The 21564-nt window shown below is 27.6% G+C and overlaps 1 protein-coding gene across 1 annotated transcript in view; it reads right to left on the bottom strand.

Moving 5' to 3' along the window:
- Positions 1-11531: 11531 nt before the first annotated feature.
- Positions 11532-21564, bottom strand: part of LOC123304930 (frizzled-7-B) — a 169872-nt gene continuing 159839 nt past the window's right edge. The window contains exon 2 of the mRNA XM_044886483.1: positions 11532-12077. Within this exon, the coding sequence (XP_044742418.1) occupies positions 11560-12077 (518 nt within the window). The 3' untranslated portion in view covers positions 11532-11559. The remainder of the gene's footprint in view (positions 12078-21564) is intronic.

Raw genomic sequence — 21564 nt, 5'->3', positions numbered from 1 at the left:
TTTAATACAATTTGAAAGTATTATTTACTAAATAATACTTACAAACTAAAGTTTTTTTTTTTAAACTAATTAAAAGTAAAAATTTTCGAACTATATTTAGCTAAAAATCGATTTATAAAACGCTATTTTTATACGAATTTATAAATGACACTACGATTATACACATTCAACTGGCATTGTGAATGGCGGCCATGTTGTATTATAAATGACAAAAGATCTCGGGACCGAGTCAACCTCGACCAGCGCAATGGCCGCTGGTCGACTGATGCTCGCGTCGCACCAGAAAAACGCACAACTTCCACTCCGATCTCCCTTCAACAATGCGTTGTCTATTGCTCGTTTCACTAGTTTATCATTATTCATTTTAACAAAATTTTATTTTAAAAGTTTATTTATTCATTCATAAGTTTTATTTAACCTAAAAAAAATTAATTAATTGTATGAAATAAATTACATACAATTCATTTTAAACCTCTTCTCTTTTATTTTGATTCGCAGCTTTGATTCGCAGAATGAAATTTTGTTGATATTTATATAATAAAATATCCTTTTATTGGATTGTTATTATTATTATTTAATGTATATTTGATATACATTTATTTTATCAAAATTGTTAATTAACCAATTTGTATTGATTTATGATGCATAATAAAATACAACCAATATGACTAATTATTTATTATTGATTTTTATACTATTTCAAATGACGTGGACCAATTGTTTTTACTTCGCGATGTTTCAAAAATAGAAACAATTACATTTTGAATTAATAATTCTCTTATAATAATTATAGTAATTATTTTTGAAAATAATATAAATAAAAAAGAAAAGTTTTTTGGTATCAGATAAAAACATTTTAAATGCTACATTTTTCTATTTTTTAAAACATTAATCAATTTTTGAAAAATGTGTCTGAGGAACAAAACAGAGTAACGATTACTTATTTAAACTGGGTAGCATAGATAAAATATAGTAGTGGGAACTGGGTAGAGCACTTTGGGTTTTAAGACAATATTCTCATGCAAACCAATATTTAAAACCCGGCAGAATATTAAACATAGAATCATCATAGAATAATATAATGATAAGTTTCATTATAATTGAACGCCATCACCGGCAATTCAAATAAGTTATGCTGAGTGTTCCCACTACTATATTTTATCTATGAGCGCCGTAATGGTATACGGAAGTTCAAATTATTTCCTCTCTGAAACTTAATATTCTTTTATTTATTTTAACGCTGAAATTTTTATGCTGGACAAAGTTTCCACCTATACCAAATCAAGTCTATTGATTCTATACTAAACATGTCAGATAATATGAAGGGCAAATACAAAATTTTTCGAAATTTCTAAATGGCGGCCAAAGGTCATCATTTTAGTTGACATAAATGTTATTGACATTTTAAACTTATCTAATTTATGAAACAATACAAGGTCTGATATTCAACATTGACTATACAGAGTATATTTCAACAATTAACTGAATTAACTCAATTTTATATTTCGCTTGTTTTATTTAACCTTTATATGAATACTTCTAGAATTAAAAAAAAAAAGTACAACCGAAAATCTTTTATGATGAATTAGATATAACCTTCTCATTGATAAATTTAAAAAAATTGATTATTTGAAAATCTAGCAGATATAGCGACTATTGGCGCAGCTATGAAGTTTCCTCAAGGGGGTTATTGCCCATCACGACCCCTTTAGGGCCGCCCGTGGCATTTATTTCCAAAAATTTTCAAAATCCCAATTCCCAACTCTATTATTTCGGAAGAGAAACCATACAAATGAAATATAAATGGTTTGTGGTACACGGGTAGAAGCGCTGCAATCGCTAAGGAAAATTTAAAATAAATGGATGTCTTGAATGCGTGTTCGGAGGTGGCTGTCTTTGAATGAAGTTTTGGAACTGAATACTGATAAGGCAGTCAGTCATCTTATACCTCGTTATATTTTATTTAATTGGATGAATTCTTGGAATACATAATAAAATTGCTTCCAGGAACAACGTGTATGAACAAGTTAAGAGGAAGTAATTATTTATAGAAAAGAAAATATGATAGTATCCTTTGTTCAGTGAATTACAGTAACTAACTAGATGAATTCGTGGAACTGATATGAAGTATATGCGGTGTATATTTCGTAAAAATCAAAGGGTATATGCCGTATACGCTAGAAAAGTATAAATACTAACAAACATCATTTGCTAATATTAAGCGGATTTTCTCATTTAAAATTTTCAAAAAAATCAATTTATCCTAACAATTTATGAATAAATTCGAAGTACAAAAAAATTCATAGCTATATTTGGGTAACGGTACATGCGTATGATGCCAACTGGTTTCTACAGAAGTAGCGCTTTGTACAAAAACTTTAAATGCGTTTTTCTCGAAACTACGTTACTCAAACTGGTAGGATGTTTTTTTGTAGTCCACGCGATAGATATTTAAAAAGCAGAAGGTTTTTGATGTGTTATAATTAAAATTATAAAATAAACCTGTAAACCAGGAGTAAATTCACGCCCAAAAACGGTGGGTTTTTGAAATTTTTAGAAAAACGGATATATAAACTATAAAAATTATTATTTTTTGCGTTTAATTTAAAATGATGTGTTTACTAATGTACGCTCATAAGAAGTTATACTTCTTCGGTAATAATAAATATAATAATAGTTAACCTATCCATTGTGTTCATAGATTTTCACCCAGTGCGCACGCATAATAAAAATTCACTCTTATCGTTTTTCCATAATGAGCTTAAAGAAATGTAACTTCAAACTTTTTGGAAAAGGAAATTTATGTATAAACTTTAAGACGGTTAATACATCTATATTTTTCAATTTTTCAAGATATTCGACATAAGAAAATGCCTGGTCTTTGTAAGCGCGTTCAACGCACGTAAATTTATAGGCCACATTTTCTGTTTGCTCCCGGTCCAGTAAAATTTGATTTAATTCCCACCTCAAATGCCTTATTTTTTCAACTAATGCGCATTTACAACATTACAGTCAATGGCAGAGTTTTAAGTATCATATTTTCAAGAACAAAGATATTTTTTGGATAACATTTAAGGTATAACAAAACAATAAAAACAAATTAAAAAAATTTCATATATTTTTACTCTTTATAAATAAATTTGTACAAAGTATATAAATTTTTATACGCTTATAGTTTAATAATAATATGTCAGTTAGTAAGTATAATAATAAAAAAATCAATGAAGCTGTTAAGTATCTATAATAAAAATTTAAAAGGAAAGAAAAAAATAATCTTTATACATAAAAAATTAAATTAATATTTGGTCTTAAAATTAATTTTACATGCATAATATTAATACGAATAACTTCATAATGTTGTTCGATTATAAAACTCTGATTCAGGAATTGATTCATTTATTAATCAAGCTCTTAAAAATTCCAATAACCTTACATTCCAATAACGATTCGTTTTATTCCAAACAGATGAGATGATTTATTCCAAGATTGATAAAGATGAAGGATATTTATTAATTGTTTAACTACATTCGATTTTTGACAATATTCTGTCCGAAAACAAAACATTTTTTGTTTAAATGTATTAAAATGTATTTAATAATATTTGTAAACAAAATTATGCTAATTATTTGTTTGGCAGGAATTAATGAAAAATAAAACTTAATTGAATAAGCAACAAATCATCACATAATTCGTAATAATTATAATTAATATAGTTTATATAAACATTAATTAAAGTAATTAATTATTTCCCTACTTTTTGAAAATATGCATGCACATCAGTTTTATAATTATTAATTAAGTTCATTCATGTAAATGTTTAAATCAATTGTTAAAATTAAACAATAATAACAAATAACACTGTCTCTGGTCTCTGGTTAAAACAGTTTAACTTGATATATTCGTTGCGTGCAGGACCAAATTTAGAGCCATGCACGGAAATATATCTCCGACAGCGATAGTTACACACCGTATAAAAATGACTCTTAAAATATTATTTGCTTTTTATATAAATAAATAATATTTAAAAATCATTTAAAAAATGATGAAATGAAAATTCGATATATTTTGTTAAAAGTAATCAATTCGTGAATCATAATTTATTCCAACACTATTGGGTTTTTCAATGAAGATTTCAGCGTCATAACGCCACAAATATCAACCATAATCTTCGATAAAACAGCTGTTTTTTGTTTTCTCATATTTTTTACAACTGGTCAAGTAAATCATTTCTATCGAATTCATTTGATTCAAGATCATTTAGCAGTTTTTTTATCAAAATAAATTTCAAACATTTTGGATAATTTTTGGACAGGTTGCTTATCGAAGATAGGGTTTTTATAAAAAACACTAGATTGAGTATCTCTTAGCTGGAAAATCCAATATGTATGTTTCATAATGTAAATTTCGTTTTTTCCAAAGTTTGACCAACTCTTTTTAAAGTTAAAGTTAATTATTATCGAATACTATCACCAGCTTTTGTTTCCACAGTTTATTCATTTTTCATTACTCAATGTCACTAAGGTAAAAGTATATCATTTATAATAAATTTTATTTTAATAAAATAAAATTTATTCTTCTTTAAGTGAAATCAGATGCAATTAAAAGTTTTATAAACGTCATTGTAAATATCATAAATACTTACGTTGCTAAGACTTTGATTTTAATTTACCCTTAAGACCTATTTTAAAACAGCGATAGGGCTACCTACATTAAAGAACTAAATTCAGGCGCCTATAATATATTGCAAATATAAGTCTATGACAATAACAAATTTAACAATTTTTATGCACGTGATACTTAAAAAATAATTATCCAAATGGAATGGAATATGGTATACACAATCTTAGAAAAAACACTCAGATTAACTTAGGGTTTTTCTGGGATAAATTGGGTATGTTAAAGTTCATAACATTTGGACAATTATTTTTTGATTCACAGATACACTAAAATAAGGTTGTTACTAAGGTTCGCATTTGCATTTATATTGCTTAATCAACAACAATGATATATGTATGAAAATTTAAACACATTGGATAAAATTTATAGTTTATTTAGAAAAAAAAACCGAAATTCAAGCTTAAATTTTGTTAAAAACATTACTTACGTAATAATGATTTTAGCAAATTTTTCACATGGACGTTCGAATGTGTCATTTACAAGTCGTATGACTGGTAATTATGTGATGTAATTATAGACTGTAAGATAGTAATATATTTGAGTACCTTATTTTCTCGCTTATGTTTTGGAAGGGTCTGAAAATTTTATTAGTGTTAACCTTTCCGAGTTTTACGGATCGAAATATTTGTTTTCTATTTTTGAGGCTCTAAGTAAATCTTATTTCTCCTTACGCAAACCCATGATAGAGGGAATTAATATGGTATGTTCTTGCGTAGGTAGATATCACATCCTGTGATATCATGAGATAAATGATTTGAGATAAGAGACTAGTTAAAAATTTGTTAGTCTAACGATCATACCATGTAAGTAATATATTCGTTATACCATGAACAGGTATTACGTCAGTATTTTTTGTGAACCATTTTCTTTTTTTCGATTTCAAAATATATATCAAAATATATTATCATGCTTCTATGCTTAGAAAATTAGATTCTTATTTTAACAATTTCTCTCAAACAATATCATAGTAAACATGACAGAGTTGACAAAATTGTAGCTATTCCGAAAAATTACATTATCTAACGGTCTATTAATATTAATTTAATTAATTAATTATTGCAATTCATAATAACATTATAATAAAATTAAATTTTTATTTTGCACGGTTTAAGTATTAAAAAATAATACTTACACCATAACATTAATTAAAAATGGCGATTTTTTCAACCTGACAATTCGAATTTAACAAGTTACAAGGTATCTTGGTTCGTTTTCTAAAATTGCGACAGAAGATGAAGACATAATTTGAATACTAGAAGGCAAGTCACATAAAAGCCACAGTGGTTATACATGTCTTACAATCCAAAATCGAGCAGTGACTAACTTGGTTTTTATTGCATATAAAATATTCCTTTATTCAGGATTAAAATCCTTAAAGGTATTAAAAATGTCTTGGGTTTTTATGTCAAAAATGATGTATTGCTCAATCCTTATCGAGTTATCTCGAATATTGATCCATGCATTTTGGAGGAATTGAGAAATTTTATATAATTTTGTGGTAATTGTATTACATTATTCTGAAAAATTTTACTGGTGTACGGTTCACCCGCTACATGATGCAACATATTTACAACGATGAAGCTTGAATGATTAAGAAACTTTAACTTTAAGATACTTCTTTAAACACTTCATAATAGATTAATAATAGAATAAAATAATTAACTATATTAGAATAAAAAACCTGAATTAAACTAATGAGTAATATATACAAATGATATTTTATTGGACAAATAATGATAAATTATTTACATTATTTAAAAATAAAAATTGGTGTTACTATACAGTGATGTTTAGAAAATTTATACATACATAGATTATAAAATTAAACAGTCCGTTAAAACATTATATATAACATTCGAGAATATGTTTCACAATAATCGAAACTTAACACATAAATATATTATTAATTATTAAGTTAAGTCTGAATATTATTTTAAATTTAAATACACAGAATTATAATTAAAATTATTATTAAATAGCGGAATTTATGGAACTTTATCAATTATTATGAATATCGTTAAATATTTAAATTTAATTTCATTAAAAAAAAAAAAAAATTGAAATATCAAGTTGTAATTAACCATAGAGTTCTGCATTAAGCATTAGAAGTCTTTTTGACTGTCTGTCTAACGATAGAATAAAGATGATTATTTAATTTTGATTATACCATCATCCTGTCAAAAATACCAGGAATTTGTAATTTGAAAAATTTGGGGTCAATGATTAATTAGAGTAGCCCTTTAGTCTTTAACTCTAGAGATAATACCAGAGCTAAGTCGCCGCCAAACGGTTGAACGCAATAAAGAGAGGCAGGTAAAGCAGGCGCGTATAACAGTCTTCGTCTCTCTTAACCGCCTACAATTTCTGTCTCTTTCGACCTCTCTCACTACGTTCAAGAATTCACTTATTGCGTTTCCTATGCTTATAAAGCTTTTTAGTATTATCTCTACGCTTTAACTTCTGTATATTACATAGAACGATCTGCCAATTATTTTGTTTGTAGCAGATAGTTAGTAGGTTGAGTTCCACATACCTACTTAGAGTCTGTTTCCGTTGACTCAAAAGGACCGAATGATCCATCGATGAATACCATTATGGGTTTTACGTATGCTACCCAATCGTTTGATTTTACAGATCAGATTAGTAAAATCATTGAGTGCCTCAAAATGTTAAATCAGTATACCTTCCTAGTAAGTCATAATTTTTATAGAAAAATAGTACCATAAATAGATTTCTTTAGGCATGTTTGATCGCAAATATTCCGATCTTATTCCTGAAAAGCGTATTTGATCAAATTATGACTTAATCAAAGGTTACCAACTTCGTGTTTACACAATTTTTACCCCGCCTGAAAATTTATGTAACAATTTCCGGCACTTTTTGACAGAGTAGTTTGTTTTTATATCCTAATTTAATACAAAAATTAGAACTTGTATAATTTTCTTTTTAAATTTTTGTAAAATTTTATAAATTAAAAAATAAAGTTATATCAATTTTATGGTAGTATCATTTTGTGCGAAATTATGTCGGAAACAAAATGTCAAAGAAAAATACATGAGTCAAGTAACCTAATATGTTATTGGAAATCTTTTTTTAACGATATTCGTAATTAATATAAAGTTCTCGCTTTATACGACCGCCTTCTATAATTTATAATATTGCAAGTCTATAGTTAAGGCAGAAATACTCTGAGTTTTAATTGATTTTTATATAATAAAAACATTGATCATTCTTCCAGCTACAGCAGTTTAAAAAGCGTTAAAAAATTTACTATTTAAATGTATAATACAATACATTGATAAAAAATATTTTTGGCAATGATAGATACTGTTTAACATGGAACATTCTTTGAATCTATACATTGTCCAAATGTTTCATAATTTTACAATGTTTAAATACAACTTTGAAAAATTACAATTTAAGAGTAGAAAAGCTTATAAAAGTGAATATAAAAATATTATTACAGCGCTTTTCAAAAAACATTTGTACATTAAAATCGAATTATTGACTCTTTATTGAAATCAGATTAATTGAAATTTTCAAATATATACAATCTGATAAATTTCTTCATTTAAAAGGCAGTAAATTAATTTTGATTTTATTCTTTGGTAGAAAATAAAAAAAAATGCATTCTCGTAAAGAAATTTTATCAATTTTCTACGAAATTCTATTTCTACAAAAAGTTTCGGTTTACATATTTATTTTTGTAGGTAATATAATCGACATTTTTTGTTTGTAAATATTTCATTTTAATTATTTTGAAAATATTATCGAATTATGCATATTTAATATAAATTACTATGAAAAATTTCTTGATTTTCAAAACAATTTAAATTACAGGTATAATAAGTTTATGTTAAGTCTTAAACGGGAAATAATTATCAAAAATGAATGTTTACTATCAACGCCTGCACGCCTTTTTTTCAGTATAAACCAAAAGCAGAGCTTGAATGTTGACTAAATATTTTCCCACTTAAGTATTAACAAAATGTTGATTATTTCTGTATTATTTTGTGCTACTTAGATTCATTAACATTCTAATATCATCGATCGTAATCTAACTCAATAAATGAAACCACTCTATCGAAAAATTCGAGTAAATCATTTTAATTAATAAGAAAAGTTTTTAATAACTCGTCTAGATTGTAATAAAAACAAAGAAAATATTAACATAAAGCACGATCAATGATATCATGAGGGAATAAATCCTAAATGCTAATAATTACAAAAAATTTATAGAAAATCTGTGCGTTTTATTGATTTCATTCTTTTTATTTCTAAGTTAAATTAAAAAATAAATTTACAAATTCAAAAAGTTGTCTATTATTTAAATCTGGAAGTCAAAATCACATTTGGATAAGGAAAATTATACTAAGATTTGAAGCATTTAAATGCTTGCCGCTTGGTTTAATTTTAATAATTTTCAAATACATGCACAATAATACAATTCATATGAAGCACAATCTTTTTAGGTTATGTTTAAATATGTCACATTGAGTAAAAACACTTAACCTCTTCGCTATTGATTTAAACCTCGTCGCTCCTTTTTTTAGGGCTTTTCATTAACAAAATGATTCTCTTTTGTTTCGGGCAGATGTCAATCACGAAAAGAAATATCACTTATCTTCTATCCTAGTAAAAAAAGCGCTATTTGATAAAGATAAAATATAGAAGATTTTCTTAATTGAATAGGTTTTTTGACAACTGTCCGTAACAAAAGCAAATCGATGAAAAGGCCTATTTGAAGTTTTTACCACTCACGATAAACAATGTCCAATATATTGAATAATATTTTTTTACTACCGTCTTTACTAAAAAAATCTCTAGAATTATATTACATCAGTTTAAGTTTCCCAGCTCTGGACCTATAATAAACAATTACAGCTGCGACTAGACCGAGTAAAAAAATGTTTATCCAGTATACTGACTGGTACATGGTACTGTACGCAGTGAAGAGGATTGATAAAATATAAATAGGAAATTCGCGTCTTTGTTGTAAATTATTAGTTTACAAGAACTATTGTGAGGATAATATGCATCGAACAAAGCCAGGAAGTCCCTATTAGAATTAGTATATCCATCTTTTTCTCATAAACATGCACTTTATCAACCTAGAGTAACAAATTTTATATTATTATCAGGAATAGTGGAATAAATAAATATTACACTTGATACAAATAAAGCCTAAATTAATATAACACTGTGTTCTTATTCGAATCAAGGACCTTTACTTATGCTATTTTTGTTTATTAAAATCATCGTACATTGAACTGCACGGCAAGAGGTTGATTCATCTGTTTCTACTAGAATATGATTCATAGAAATGGAATACAAACAAGGATTCTGTTTAAATTGAAATCATTATACATACATAGTAGTTTCAAATTTAAGAATACAATTTATAAAGTTGTTTATAAATTTTCGAGGAACGAGATGATACCAAAATCAGTGGGAGCATAAATGCACAATAGTGTTATAGCGCAATGTTAAACCGCGGATAAATAAAAACAGAAATATTGAAATGGTAACTTTAAAACGCATTTACAATTGCAATATTTTACTGAATTAAGTCTATCTTGAAATATATTTAAACATAACCATTTAAAAAAAAAAAATAAATGCATTAATTATTTATTATGTGTTTATAGGCTCATCGTTTTCAATTTAGACGTAGAATTTAACATTCGTTTAATAAAGTCACTTCTGAAATTAAGTTTTATGAAGTAATCGGAATGAGTATGCCGCCAAGAAGTGTCGAATACTTTATGACTCACTTACATACTTAATTATTTTGCAAAGTTTTCGCCCATTCAAACATTTTTAGTAAGAGTGCTTGGGTTTTTATTTTTACGTTTATAGAAATAGTTAACTCAAATTTTCAAAAAATGTGCGCCCGTTTTTGACTAAAATTTACGATCATAGTTCCGGAAGTACATGACTTAACGTATGACTGACAGTTGATGTTTGACAAAATAAGTTTGGTCAAAAATATGAACTTAATACGAGCTTAATCTTGAATTTTAAAGAAATTAAGCTGTTTAGTAATTTTTTAACAGTCATTACAGTAAAAGTACATTTGGTGACATCGTTTAAACGGAACAGTACGAGTCATAACAGCAGTAAAATATTGAAGAAATTCTTCAATATTCGCAATTAACGAAAAGGGTGTAGTTTCGTCAAGATAATGTACCGATCCTTCGCACATCTCTTATGAGTTTAAGGTTTGAATCGCTTCCTTCCCCATTCGCTAGATCTAGGGTCTTCTCTCGCACAGATTTATGAGATTACCGTTTCCTTTGTAATAAGATTTAAGTTTATTATAAACGAAATTGTTGCTCGAAAATTATAGTTTTTGAGTTTAAAGTCATTAAAACACGAATTCAGCATGTAAAAGCGACTTCTTCCAAATCTTTCTAACGTCAATTTTCTGAGTTACTCTAGCCTTTTGCATACATAATTGTTAACGTGTCCATAACGTCACACATTTAAGCGTTTAGGCGTCAATTTTTAAAATCTTTGCGAGACTGAAATAAATAATTGAACTAAATATTAAAGTTACTTATTAAAATTTACGATTTGAACAGTATTTTATTCAAAATTTAATATTACTTCAACTATTTATCTCCAGAATCGATGTCTAAATATAAATAATATATAATACTCTTTTTTATGTTTCGTTTTAACAAACAAATGGCAGTTAAACATTTTTATTTAATACACAAAAAGTGTCCCATATTATTCTTTTTCATAAAACTATAATTAACATATTTTTTAAATATATTTAAAAAAAAAAATTGAATAAGAGTAAAAATACTTCTTAAAAAAATATTTGTACTTTTTCATTTTTTGACCGATTTAATTTTTTTACGTAGCACATGAATATCAAACGTATGCTTGTACTTGTCTGCCTTGTATTCGATCACTAAAACGTTTCCAACTGTTTAACGTTTTACCAGACCATATCCATACACTTGATGTAATTCCAACAATCATACACATTAAATATTTTATCATAAATATCTCAAATTCTGGTTTTTGTCCAGTATTACGTGCATTTATTGGACATGGTATTGAATATGTTTTGTTACACATCTCCATGTGCCATGTAGTCATCCATGATTCAAAATTCACTTGTTCGTAGAATAAACAGCCTAATACAATTAAGGCTGGTACTGTGTAAAGTACACTGAATATACCAATACGTATCATTAATTTCTCTAATTTATCCGTTTTGGAGCCATCATGTTTCATTACGGTACGTATACGGAATAATGATACGAAACCAGCAAGTAAAAATATTGTACCCAATACGAGGTAGATAAATAATGGTGCTAGAACAAATCCACGTAATGCATCCACATTCCATAATCCAACATAGCAGACACCGCTTAGTATATCGCCTGAAATTAGAAAACAAAAAAAATGTTAGTATGCTAATTGAATGAAACTCTTATTGAAATTAGTTCTTTTTTTTTTTTAACAATTTTTATCTAATGAATAAATCTTATAGACATATAAATTAAAAGAGCATCTGCTGTTTTTAGAATTAACTATTTAAGTCTATTTATAGAAAAAATGTATCCGAGTCTCATTTTAATTATGACATTAAGGTAGTTCCACAAAAAGTGAATGTGTGATCATACTTGAGACTTCTCTTTCAAATTTTATTTATAAATTCTGTTAGAGCTTGGGAAAATTAAACGATAATTAAGAGTAAAATTTTTCGATATATACCATAGTTTTTGAAAGTCGCACTATTAGCTCAGCTCTCAAAATTAATTTAATTAAGAGTTGGGCTGGAGTAGTGCATGGTATATGCATGGTATATGAAGGAGGTGCACTCAGCCTCTGAAATTGAGGAGCTGATAAATGAAATTACCAGCGTAAAGGTGGTAAAACACATACATGATATCACAATGGGCTCTATAGGCTAAGTGTGTCCTTCCTGGACAGCCAATATAACCTAACCTAACCTAGTTTTTGAAATATTGATGCCGAAAACCATTTGTAGGAGAAATAATACATAAATGCATGCAATTTCATCACTTTAAATGTATTTTATGGAAAAACGAGCGAGGCTTGCTGTAATTTTCTTTGTAGAAAAATATTTGTCATGCTTTTACTTAATGAATATTAGTTTTCCAAATTTTTCTTAAGAAAATTAGCCTTTTAACTGCTCAACGCAAACTTTAAAAGCCCAAATCTATAAATAAACGTTAACAAAGTAACGGGTTACCTACATATAATTGGACGGAGTTGGTTACGACCTAGACCGAATATGTAGAGAACCCGGGTTCGAGTCTCGGCTTCTATGTAATTTTTTTGTTTCTTTCTATTTGTTAAAATGAAAATACGTAATTTGCATTTTCCATTAAAGTGTACAGTCTCACTCTCTTAAGTGGTATAATGTGTTAATATAACAAAATTTATTAAAAGTTTCATGTATGAGAGACTTTGACTTATAAAGTATACAAAACAAGTGAAAACAAACAATTGACTGAGTTAATTGTTGAAATACCATGTATAGACAGTGTTGATGCGCAATCGTTTGTTTTTTTGACGTCACGTAAATAACAAAAGATATTCACTTTTAAATAGACACACACACAACTGATATTCCTATATTAATACATACTATAAAATTTGCACCTAATTAACGCCCTCGTGGGTAAACAGTGATGTTTACAAAAAAATGTTTCAAACAAAAGTTTTTTATTTTTTTATAAGGAACATTTTTTACATTTAAACTTTTGTTCTATCTCTAACGGTTTACAAGATGGGTCCTACGGACCCAAGACCCAATTGACCTATGATGCTCATTTACGAACTTGACCTCACTTTTTACGTCCTGAGTACGCTGTAAAAATTTCAGTTCGATATCTTTTTTCGTTTTTGAGTTATCGTGTCCACAGACGGACGGACGGACGGACGGACAACCGGAAATGGATTAATTAGGTGATTCTATGAACATCTATACCAAAATTTTTTTCGTAGCATCAATATTTTTAAGCGTTACAAACTTGGGGCGAAACTTAATATACTATGTATATTTCATATATACATGGTATAAAATATCTCGTTATTGACGGCGGACTCAATCAAGGATGTGGTAGGAATGGTGTAGGATGCACTTATTACTTTTGTTTAAGGAAGTAAATGGTAAAGAACTCGGAGGGCAGCGTTTGGCAATATACGTTAGTTTTCGAGATATCAGAAGGACTTCCGCTGAGATATGCATGCTATTTGTTATGTTAGAGTAGCTATGCCACCATCTTGAGTAGCGATGATAAAGCTTTCTGTTTCAGATTTGAGTCCATCTGATTGAAGGAAAGAGAACGTGAGATGAACGGAGAGACCACAGGCATTACGATGATCTTCAAAGAGCGAGCGTATTTCGGTTCATTTCACAGCTGAGCGGAGTCGAGATTTTAATATTATTAATGCACTGACATTGAGTATAGTAAAACAGACCTACAAAGTCGAACTACTATCAATTTACGGTACATATTTGGGGGACACCAATAATAAATACATCAATTTAAGTTAATTTATTAAGTGTTAAATTTGATAATAATTAAAAATTGTATATTCTTAAATAAGTAACAAAATTTTTTATTATATGCATATGGCTATACAAACAACTGGTCATACAAGTTTTTTTATCTGTATTTATATATAAAATAATATATTTTTGACAACAACGACATTAAAACATAAAAAAGCATGAAAAATGTTTCAATTAAATTTATTTTTGTTCAACTTCAACATTTAATAATGTCCAATAAATACATAAATCAAATTTTTAAGCAAGTTTTAATTTTATGAATATTATTAAAGCAACATTTGTATAAGACAGTACAGATTTTGGATTTTTAAAATAATAATTGTTACCTAGAAGTAATTTCTATCAATATTTTTGATATTTGAGTAGTTTATTTTTATTTAATAGTGATATTTCTTACATTATAGAACGATTTTTATTGAAATACGATTTCTGTTTTTTCAAGTTTTGGGAAACATGCAAATTTTATATTTAAGAGCGATATAGGTGGATGGAAAGTTGACACTTCCAAAAGGCACTTCCTTAACTAGAACTCATTTTTCATACAACTTTTCAACCTCTAGACCCTATTCGGAGGGGATACGGAGATGTTAAAAGACTTATAAACGTAATATTTCGAGGTGTCCCTCAACTCTCTAGCTCAAACTGGAGAAGGTGTAGAGACTACAAAAAGTGAAGAGGGTGGGAAGTTAACATCCCCCTAATGATACATCCTTGATACTATCCCAACTTTTGTACCAATTTTTAACCCTTTAGCTCATTTTCGATATTTAGGATATTTCTAAATAAATTTCGATTTTTTCACCAATTTCTTAGATCAATTTTGTATTATAAAAATACGTATTTCGATTACCATGTAAGCATCATCAGTATAGCTGCAAGTTGATATCAAAAGGCTGTAGGTCCAACTATTTTTTTCGAAGGACTGGCTCTTATGTTTTATAATATTACAAAGATACGTCTCTCATTACAAAAGGTTTAACCATTGGCATCCACTTCTCCTGTTCTTCTATTCTGTTTTTTTATAATTTCAAGGTTAGGCTCTCAAAAATAGTTTAAAACGTCTTTATTGTGTATTATGCCAAAGTTACAACGTTAAAACAATGCGGACGGATTTTCAAAGATGTTTCCAAAACAAGTCGGTAGAAATTAAATAACAACTATTTAAATTAAAGTTAAAACCTTATTAAATAATTGAAAACAAAAAAAAAACCCGTTGTGCCCGACTAATTGTAAGTAAGGATGTATGAGCACGTTAGTGGTTATATGTTATAACTTGACAATATTAGACGGAAAGTGAGGATTAAATTTTTCGATATCTAGAGGAATTTTCAATATATCGAAAATTGAAAATTTCGTTTGATTTCAATTAAAATTTTTTAAAAAATATTGTAAAAATACTTAATGATAAAAATTTGTATTCATTTTCAATTATAAAAAGCTGTTTAATTTCAATAAAGACATTTTGAGTGTACGGATTATCGAGGCCCTATTGGTGGTGTCTACTTGGGGGGTGAAAAATTTGTCGTGCAAAGCCAAACCGGGGTAATAGTAAAGTATAAATCAGAATAGGATAATCTAAAAGAAATACGCCTTAAAAATTATAAAAACTATTAATAATTATAAAATTTAATTGAATAACTAAAATATTTTAAACATACATAAAAATAATTGCACAGGAAGTAATAAATTCAGATACATATTGACATTTTCATCTGTTTTAAATCAACGCATTCACTTTAAAAACTATTTGATAGAATTAATTCAATTTTCAAGCTATGCAATATGTATAACGTTACTGCCATTACTATTACATACATCTAATATTGAAGTATAAAAATGACGTAGGCGAAGTACAGCTTTTATTAAACAATAAATGATATCTAGTTAGTAAATGAAATAATAAAAAAAATATTATGAATAAAAATAAAAGACGTCTTGTTTAAATAAATGCGCTATATTTGGGTGTTGAAGAAAATAAAATTCCAACGCTTGTACAATAATTTTTGATGGTAGTATGGTTCCATAAAAGTTCTGTAATTCATGAATTTACAGTAAAGAACAAAGAATTTTAATCACACGACCTCTATGTGCAGAGCTGAATATTAATATAACACAGATTTAAGCAGATCCTACCTATACTTTTTTAGGGCTTTTGAAATCGTGGCTTAAGAACTTGTTCGCAATATGTAATAGACATTTACTATATACCAATTACATGTAAACATTTGAAATTTTTTTTATTTAAATAAAATGAATGATTTATTGAAAATTTTAGAAGAGAATAGCGCTGCCATTGTTTTAGTTGCATTTTATTAATACATCTTTATAAACTATAGTTCATGTGTTATTCTGATATATCAGCTATATTGCTGTACAGTTTCAATAAAAACCATTTTTGGACAGACTCTATAGAATTGAAATCTGTATATAGAGGTAAAATCAAGCATGATTTTTAAATTTCTAACATAACGATGTTTGTGGTACATTTATTTTCATTGCTTGCAGACATAAAGAAAATTTGTACATAATTTGTATACGTTATTTGCTGTTAAATGTTTTGTATATGAATTTGTAAAATATATTTTTAGCATTTTAACAAATATTTAATAACAGGATTGTCCAAATGGTTGGCTACACTAAGGTTTTTATAACATGTATATATGTAATATATATCAAGGTATATTAAGTTTAGTCCTAAGTTTGTAACGCTTAAAAAAATCGATGCTACGAACAAAATTTTGTTATAGGTGTTCATAGAATCATTTAATTATTCCATTTCCTGTTGCCTGTCCGTCTGTCCTTCCGTAAGCACGATAACTCAAAAACGAAAATAGATATCAAGCGTAAAAAGTGAGGTCAAGTTCGTAAATGAGCAACATAGGTCAATTGGGTCTTGGGTTCGTAGTACTCATCTTGTAAACCGTTAGAGATAGATCAAAAGTTTAAATATAAAAAATATTCCTTATAAAAAAATAAACAACTTTTGTTTGAAACATTTTTTTTGTACACATCACTGTTTACCCACGAAGGCGCTAATTAGGTGTAAATTTTATAGTTTTTATCCAAAATTAAATTAGTAACTATAAAAAAACGCACCGGAAGTGAGCGCTCGATGTGATTGTATCAGGTTGTAGCAAAGCATGTAAACTTTTGTACAGCCCTTGTAAATGTAGAATAAAATGAATGTGTGCATATTTTCTTCAATGTAAGAAACACCGTATGTCTAGTTACATCTAAAAGAATTTAATTTAGAAGAAAATTATTTTATTTGCATATTTAGTAAACAATAATATAATATGAAAGGGGCTTTTAGACATATATATGTCTAAAAAAATAAATATAAACCAAAGCGCATTTCAAAATCGTGGGGTAACAGTTTTTTTGATTTTCTTCATTTTTTGGAGCTAAATAGAGTTTACATGATTTTATTTTTTTTAATTTTTTTTACTGGGAAGTGTTTTGAAATTTAATGCATTTAACAAATTGTGATAATTTTTTGTTAACTTCGTTTTGGTAAAAACATTAAAAATTGTAAAATTTTGATATAAATAATATACTTGATTTTTTATACTTATCCGATAACTTTAATTCGACCCTTGGCTTACCTGAAACGAAAAAAGAAAATTAGTTGTAAAATTTATAAGCATGCAACATTCAAATACTTAAAAAATTATCAAATGTTGATTATATTTAATAATTACCAAAAATAATTCATGAAAATCATAGGTATTTGATATGCCTGTACTTAAATTAAGGTTGATTGTAATTTTTTTAGCGATTTTGACCTAATATAGAAAATATTACTCCAAACCCTTCCCCGATCGATTCACCGAATTTTAATGATATATACTTTCTTTTTCAACGATTAATTTTTGTACCATGTATATGGAATCGATGCTACGAACAAAATTTTGGTATAGGGGTTCATAAAATCCATTTCTGGTTATCTGTATGAATGTCTGTTCGTCCGCCTGCCTGTCTGACAACAAGATAAGGTTTGACAACGTGTTCAGGACATAAAAAGTGAGGTCGTAAAAGAGCAACATATGTCAATTGGATCTTGGGTCCGTAGGACTCATCTTGTAAACCGTTAGAGATAGAACAAAAGATTAAATGTAAAAAAATGTTCCTTATAAAATAATAAACAACTTTTGTTCCAAACATTTTCTCGTAAACATAACTGTTTACCCATGAGGGCGCAAATTATATAGTATGTATCATATGGGAATATCAGTCATGTGTGTGACATGTATGTATGTGTAGCTATTTCTCTTTACTTACATGACGTGAAAAAACAAACAATTTCGTAAAGAACACTTTTTATACGTAGTATTTCAACAATTAACTCAGTCAATTGTTTGTTTTCACTTGATAGATCGATTTTTAATCATGCTCAGAATGTATCAACTAATTTAGACTTACTTCTATTTTACCACTTTTTGGAGTATTTAAAATATACTCCTTGTATTGTAAAATTATCATTTCTGTTATCGCCCCCATTCGCCTCGTCTAGAATAGAACTTAAACTTTGAGGTATCATGGACCTTATCCTCTTGTTTCATAAAACAATAAAATCCAATTCAATTCGAATAGAGTCTTCAATATGTATTTTTAATATTAGGCAAGAAAAGTAAAATTAAAAATAAAAAAAAAATTTAAATTAAATTTCTCAGAACTACAATACAAAAAATTAAGGGCATCATAGAACTTTTACACAAAATATAACTATAAAAATCTTTTTGGGTTAGTTATCCAAACAAGAATAGAATTTTAAAATAAGTTTCAAAAAATATAAAAAATAATAATCTTTTGAAAAATTTTATAGCTATCAATACAAAAAAAGGTGAATAATATATAGTTAAAAGGTATTATATGCTTATTTCTTTCTAATACATAATTTCATTCTATTTTGTATCTTTTATTTACAGCCTTTTTTAATTAAAATTTATATCCAAATATAATTCATTGGGATATTTGAGAAGTGTCTTCTAATAATATCGTCAAGTTTATTTTTATATCTTTTTTCCACTTATGTATGTGAAGTATTTAGTATCTTTATTTTCTTGATACATTTTTAATGTAAAAGATGTATGTAGCATAAAAATGTTGTGTAATTTTTCGTGTGATTAAAAAAATATTTTGGCTGAGTGTAGTAAAGTAACGTTTTTTGAAACTTTAAACGCGTTTTTCTCGAAACAGAATTTTCAAAGTCGGTTACAAAATCTTCTTAAATATTTTCTCCAGGTATTAATCAAAGAAATAAGATTTCTGAAAATTATTTCGATATTTTAGACCTCCACAGTTGGAAATTTGTGAACTTTTTTTTGGAAGCCGTATTTTGTCAAAAATTATAATTTTGACTATTCCTTCCATGAATACCTGTTCATCTATGGAATTTTCTGTATAAATTTTCTGGATTTTTTCATTTTCGATAATCCAAACCAGAAATATGTTCCCCACCACAGGACACCTTTTTTTCGAGGACCTGTAGCAAATCGCCAGCAGGAGCAGTACCATATCAAATTTTTGAAATCGGACAAAGGGATCTTAAAATCGAAGATACATCATTTGATGAACAGAGACGGCTAAAGTTAGAGTAATGATGATTGAAGAGCGATATCTATATTATCAAATTTATAAGCATCACTTGCACACAATATATTATATATTTTTGTAGTTGCGTGGTATTGTAAAGCTAAAAATAACTCATTACTTGACTACAAAAAAAGTATTTGGTTTACAATCACCTTAAATACTTGCCTATTTATCTAATGTAATATACCGTTATTAAATTATCAGTTTTGCTGCTAATTTTGGTTCTGCAATAAACGAATAACCATACTATTAATTACGAAAATATATAATTTATTCCGATAAGTCAGTTATTACTATGGGTTCTTTCCGTTCTTCTTGTACAATACACTAATTTTTCATCGAGTAAAAGTTTAGGTCACTCCTTCCTACTTGCACTCAGTGAGCAACAAAGAACAAGATATCATTAAAAAAAACTATCGTTATTTTAAAATATCGATATGTATGTCTATTTTATATACATAAGATATCTATTCGAGTTTCACGACATGTGATATTAAAATAATTATTGGTTATGTTATTTAATTTTGTTTGATACATTCTGTAATATAAATGAGACTTTTGAACCGATTCACAAAATACAAAACAATATTCTTATATATTTAGGTGTTTGTCTGAGTTGCTTTCATACGATATATGAGAGGCTTTACTATACGAATTATCAGCTAAGATTTATGACTTTTTAAATAACGTCCCACATCGCCTACAAATATCCCATTTAGTTAGTAGTGAGTCCCTAAATAATATTAAATTCATTTTAAAATCTTGGGTTTAACAGTCAACAAATTTATGTAGATTTATGTTTTTTTGGTTATTTTTGTAGAAACAAAAAAATTATAATTAATGCAGAGTAACGACACTAAAATAGGTTATTATTTAGATGAGTGCGCTTATTTTACTCTCGGAAAAAAAGCTTTCTTTCATAATAAAAGCTATTTGATTTTAGACTGGGTGATGGAAACGTGATTTACAAATAAATTGGTTGATGAAAATGCGTTTTACAACGGAATTATCAATCGAGGGGGCTTTGAACAGTCGTAAAATAAAACAAATATTTCCCAACAGTCGCAGTCATTCTTAAACTTAATCTTATCTTATATATTTAAACGAGCAATTCTTGTATATATATATATATATATATATATATATATACAAGAATTGCACGTTTTTTTAAAATGAAACCTTGTTAGATCGACTTATCGCCCCAAAAAACCCCTACATACTCATTTTCATGAAAATCGTTTCTGTAAAGTAATCTGGCGTCTACTAAAAGAGCATGATTTGTACATTACAAATGGACACTAAATCATATAATCATAAAATTTACTAGATACTTTTCATCTATATCCATGCAACCGTAATGTCCCACAACGAAGTCTGGCAGGGTACAGCTAGTTTAACGATGAAATTCAAAGGTAACCAGGCATTAAGGTCATGGAAAGTTCTGCTTTTTATTAACTAGGATCAGTGATACCACCACAGTCCTATGCCGGAATATTATGGAGCCATTCTTTTATGGTTAAATTAAATAAAATTAAATAAAATTAAATAAAATTAAATAAATTATATTTTTTGTATTTTTTATTTTAAAAATATTTTGTGAGTAAAATCAGAGCGACGAAAATAGAAAAATCCATTGTTTTCGATTTCTTTTATGATTGACAAGACAATTTCTATCAAAACATCTTGATCATTTACTGGAGAAGTTTTAAACAAATATACTCTATCTC

Source organism: Chrysoperla carnea, chromosome 1 (genome assembly GCF_905475395.1).
Source record: "Chrysoperla carnea chromosome 1, inChrCarn1.1, whole genome shotgun sequence".
Lineage (NCBI taxonomy): Eukaryota > Metazoa > Arthropoda > Insecta > Neuroptera > Chrysopidae > Chrysoperla > Chrysoperla carnea.
Note: the sequence above shows the minus strand (reverse complement) of the source record. Positions and strands in the feature narration are given on the sequence as shown.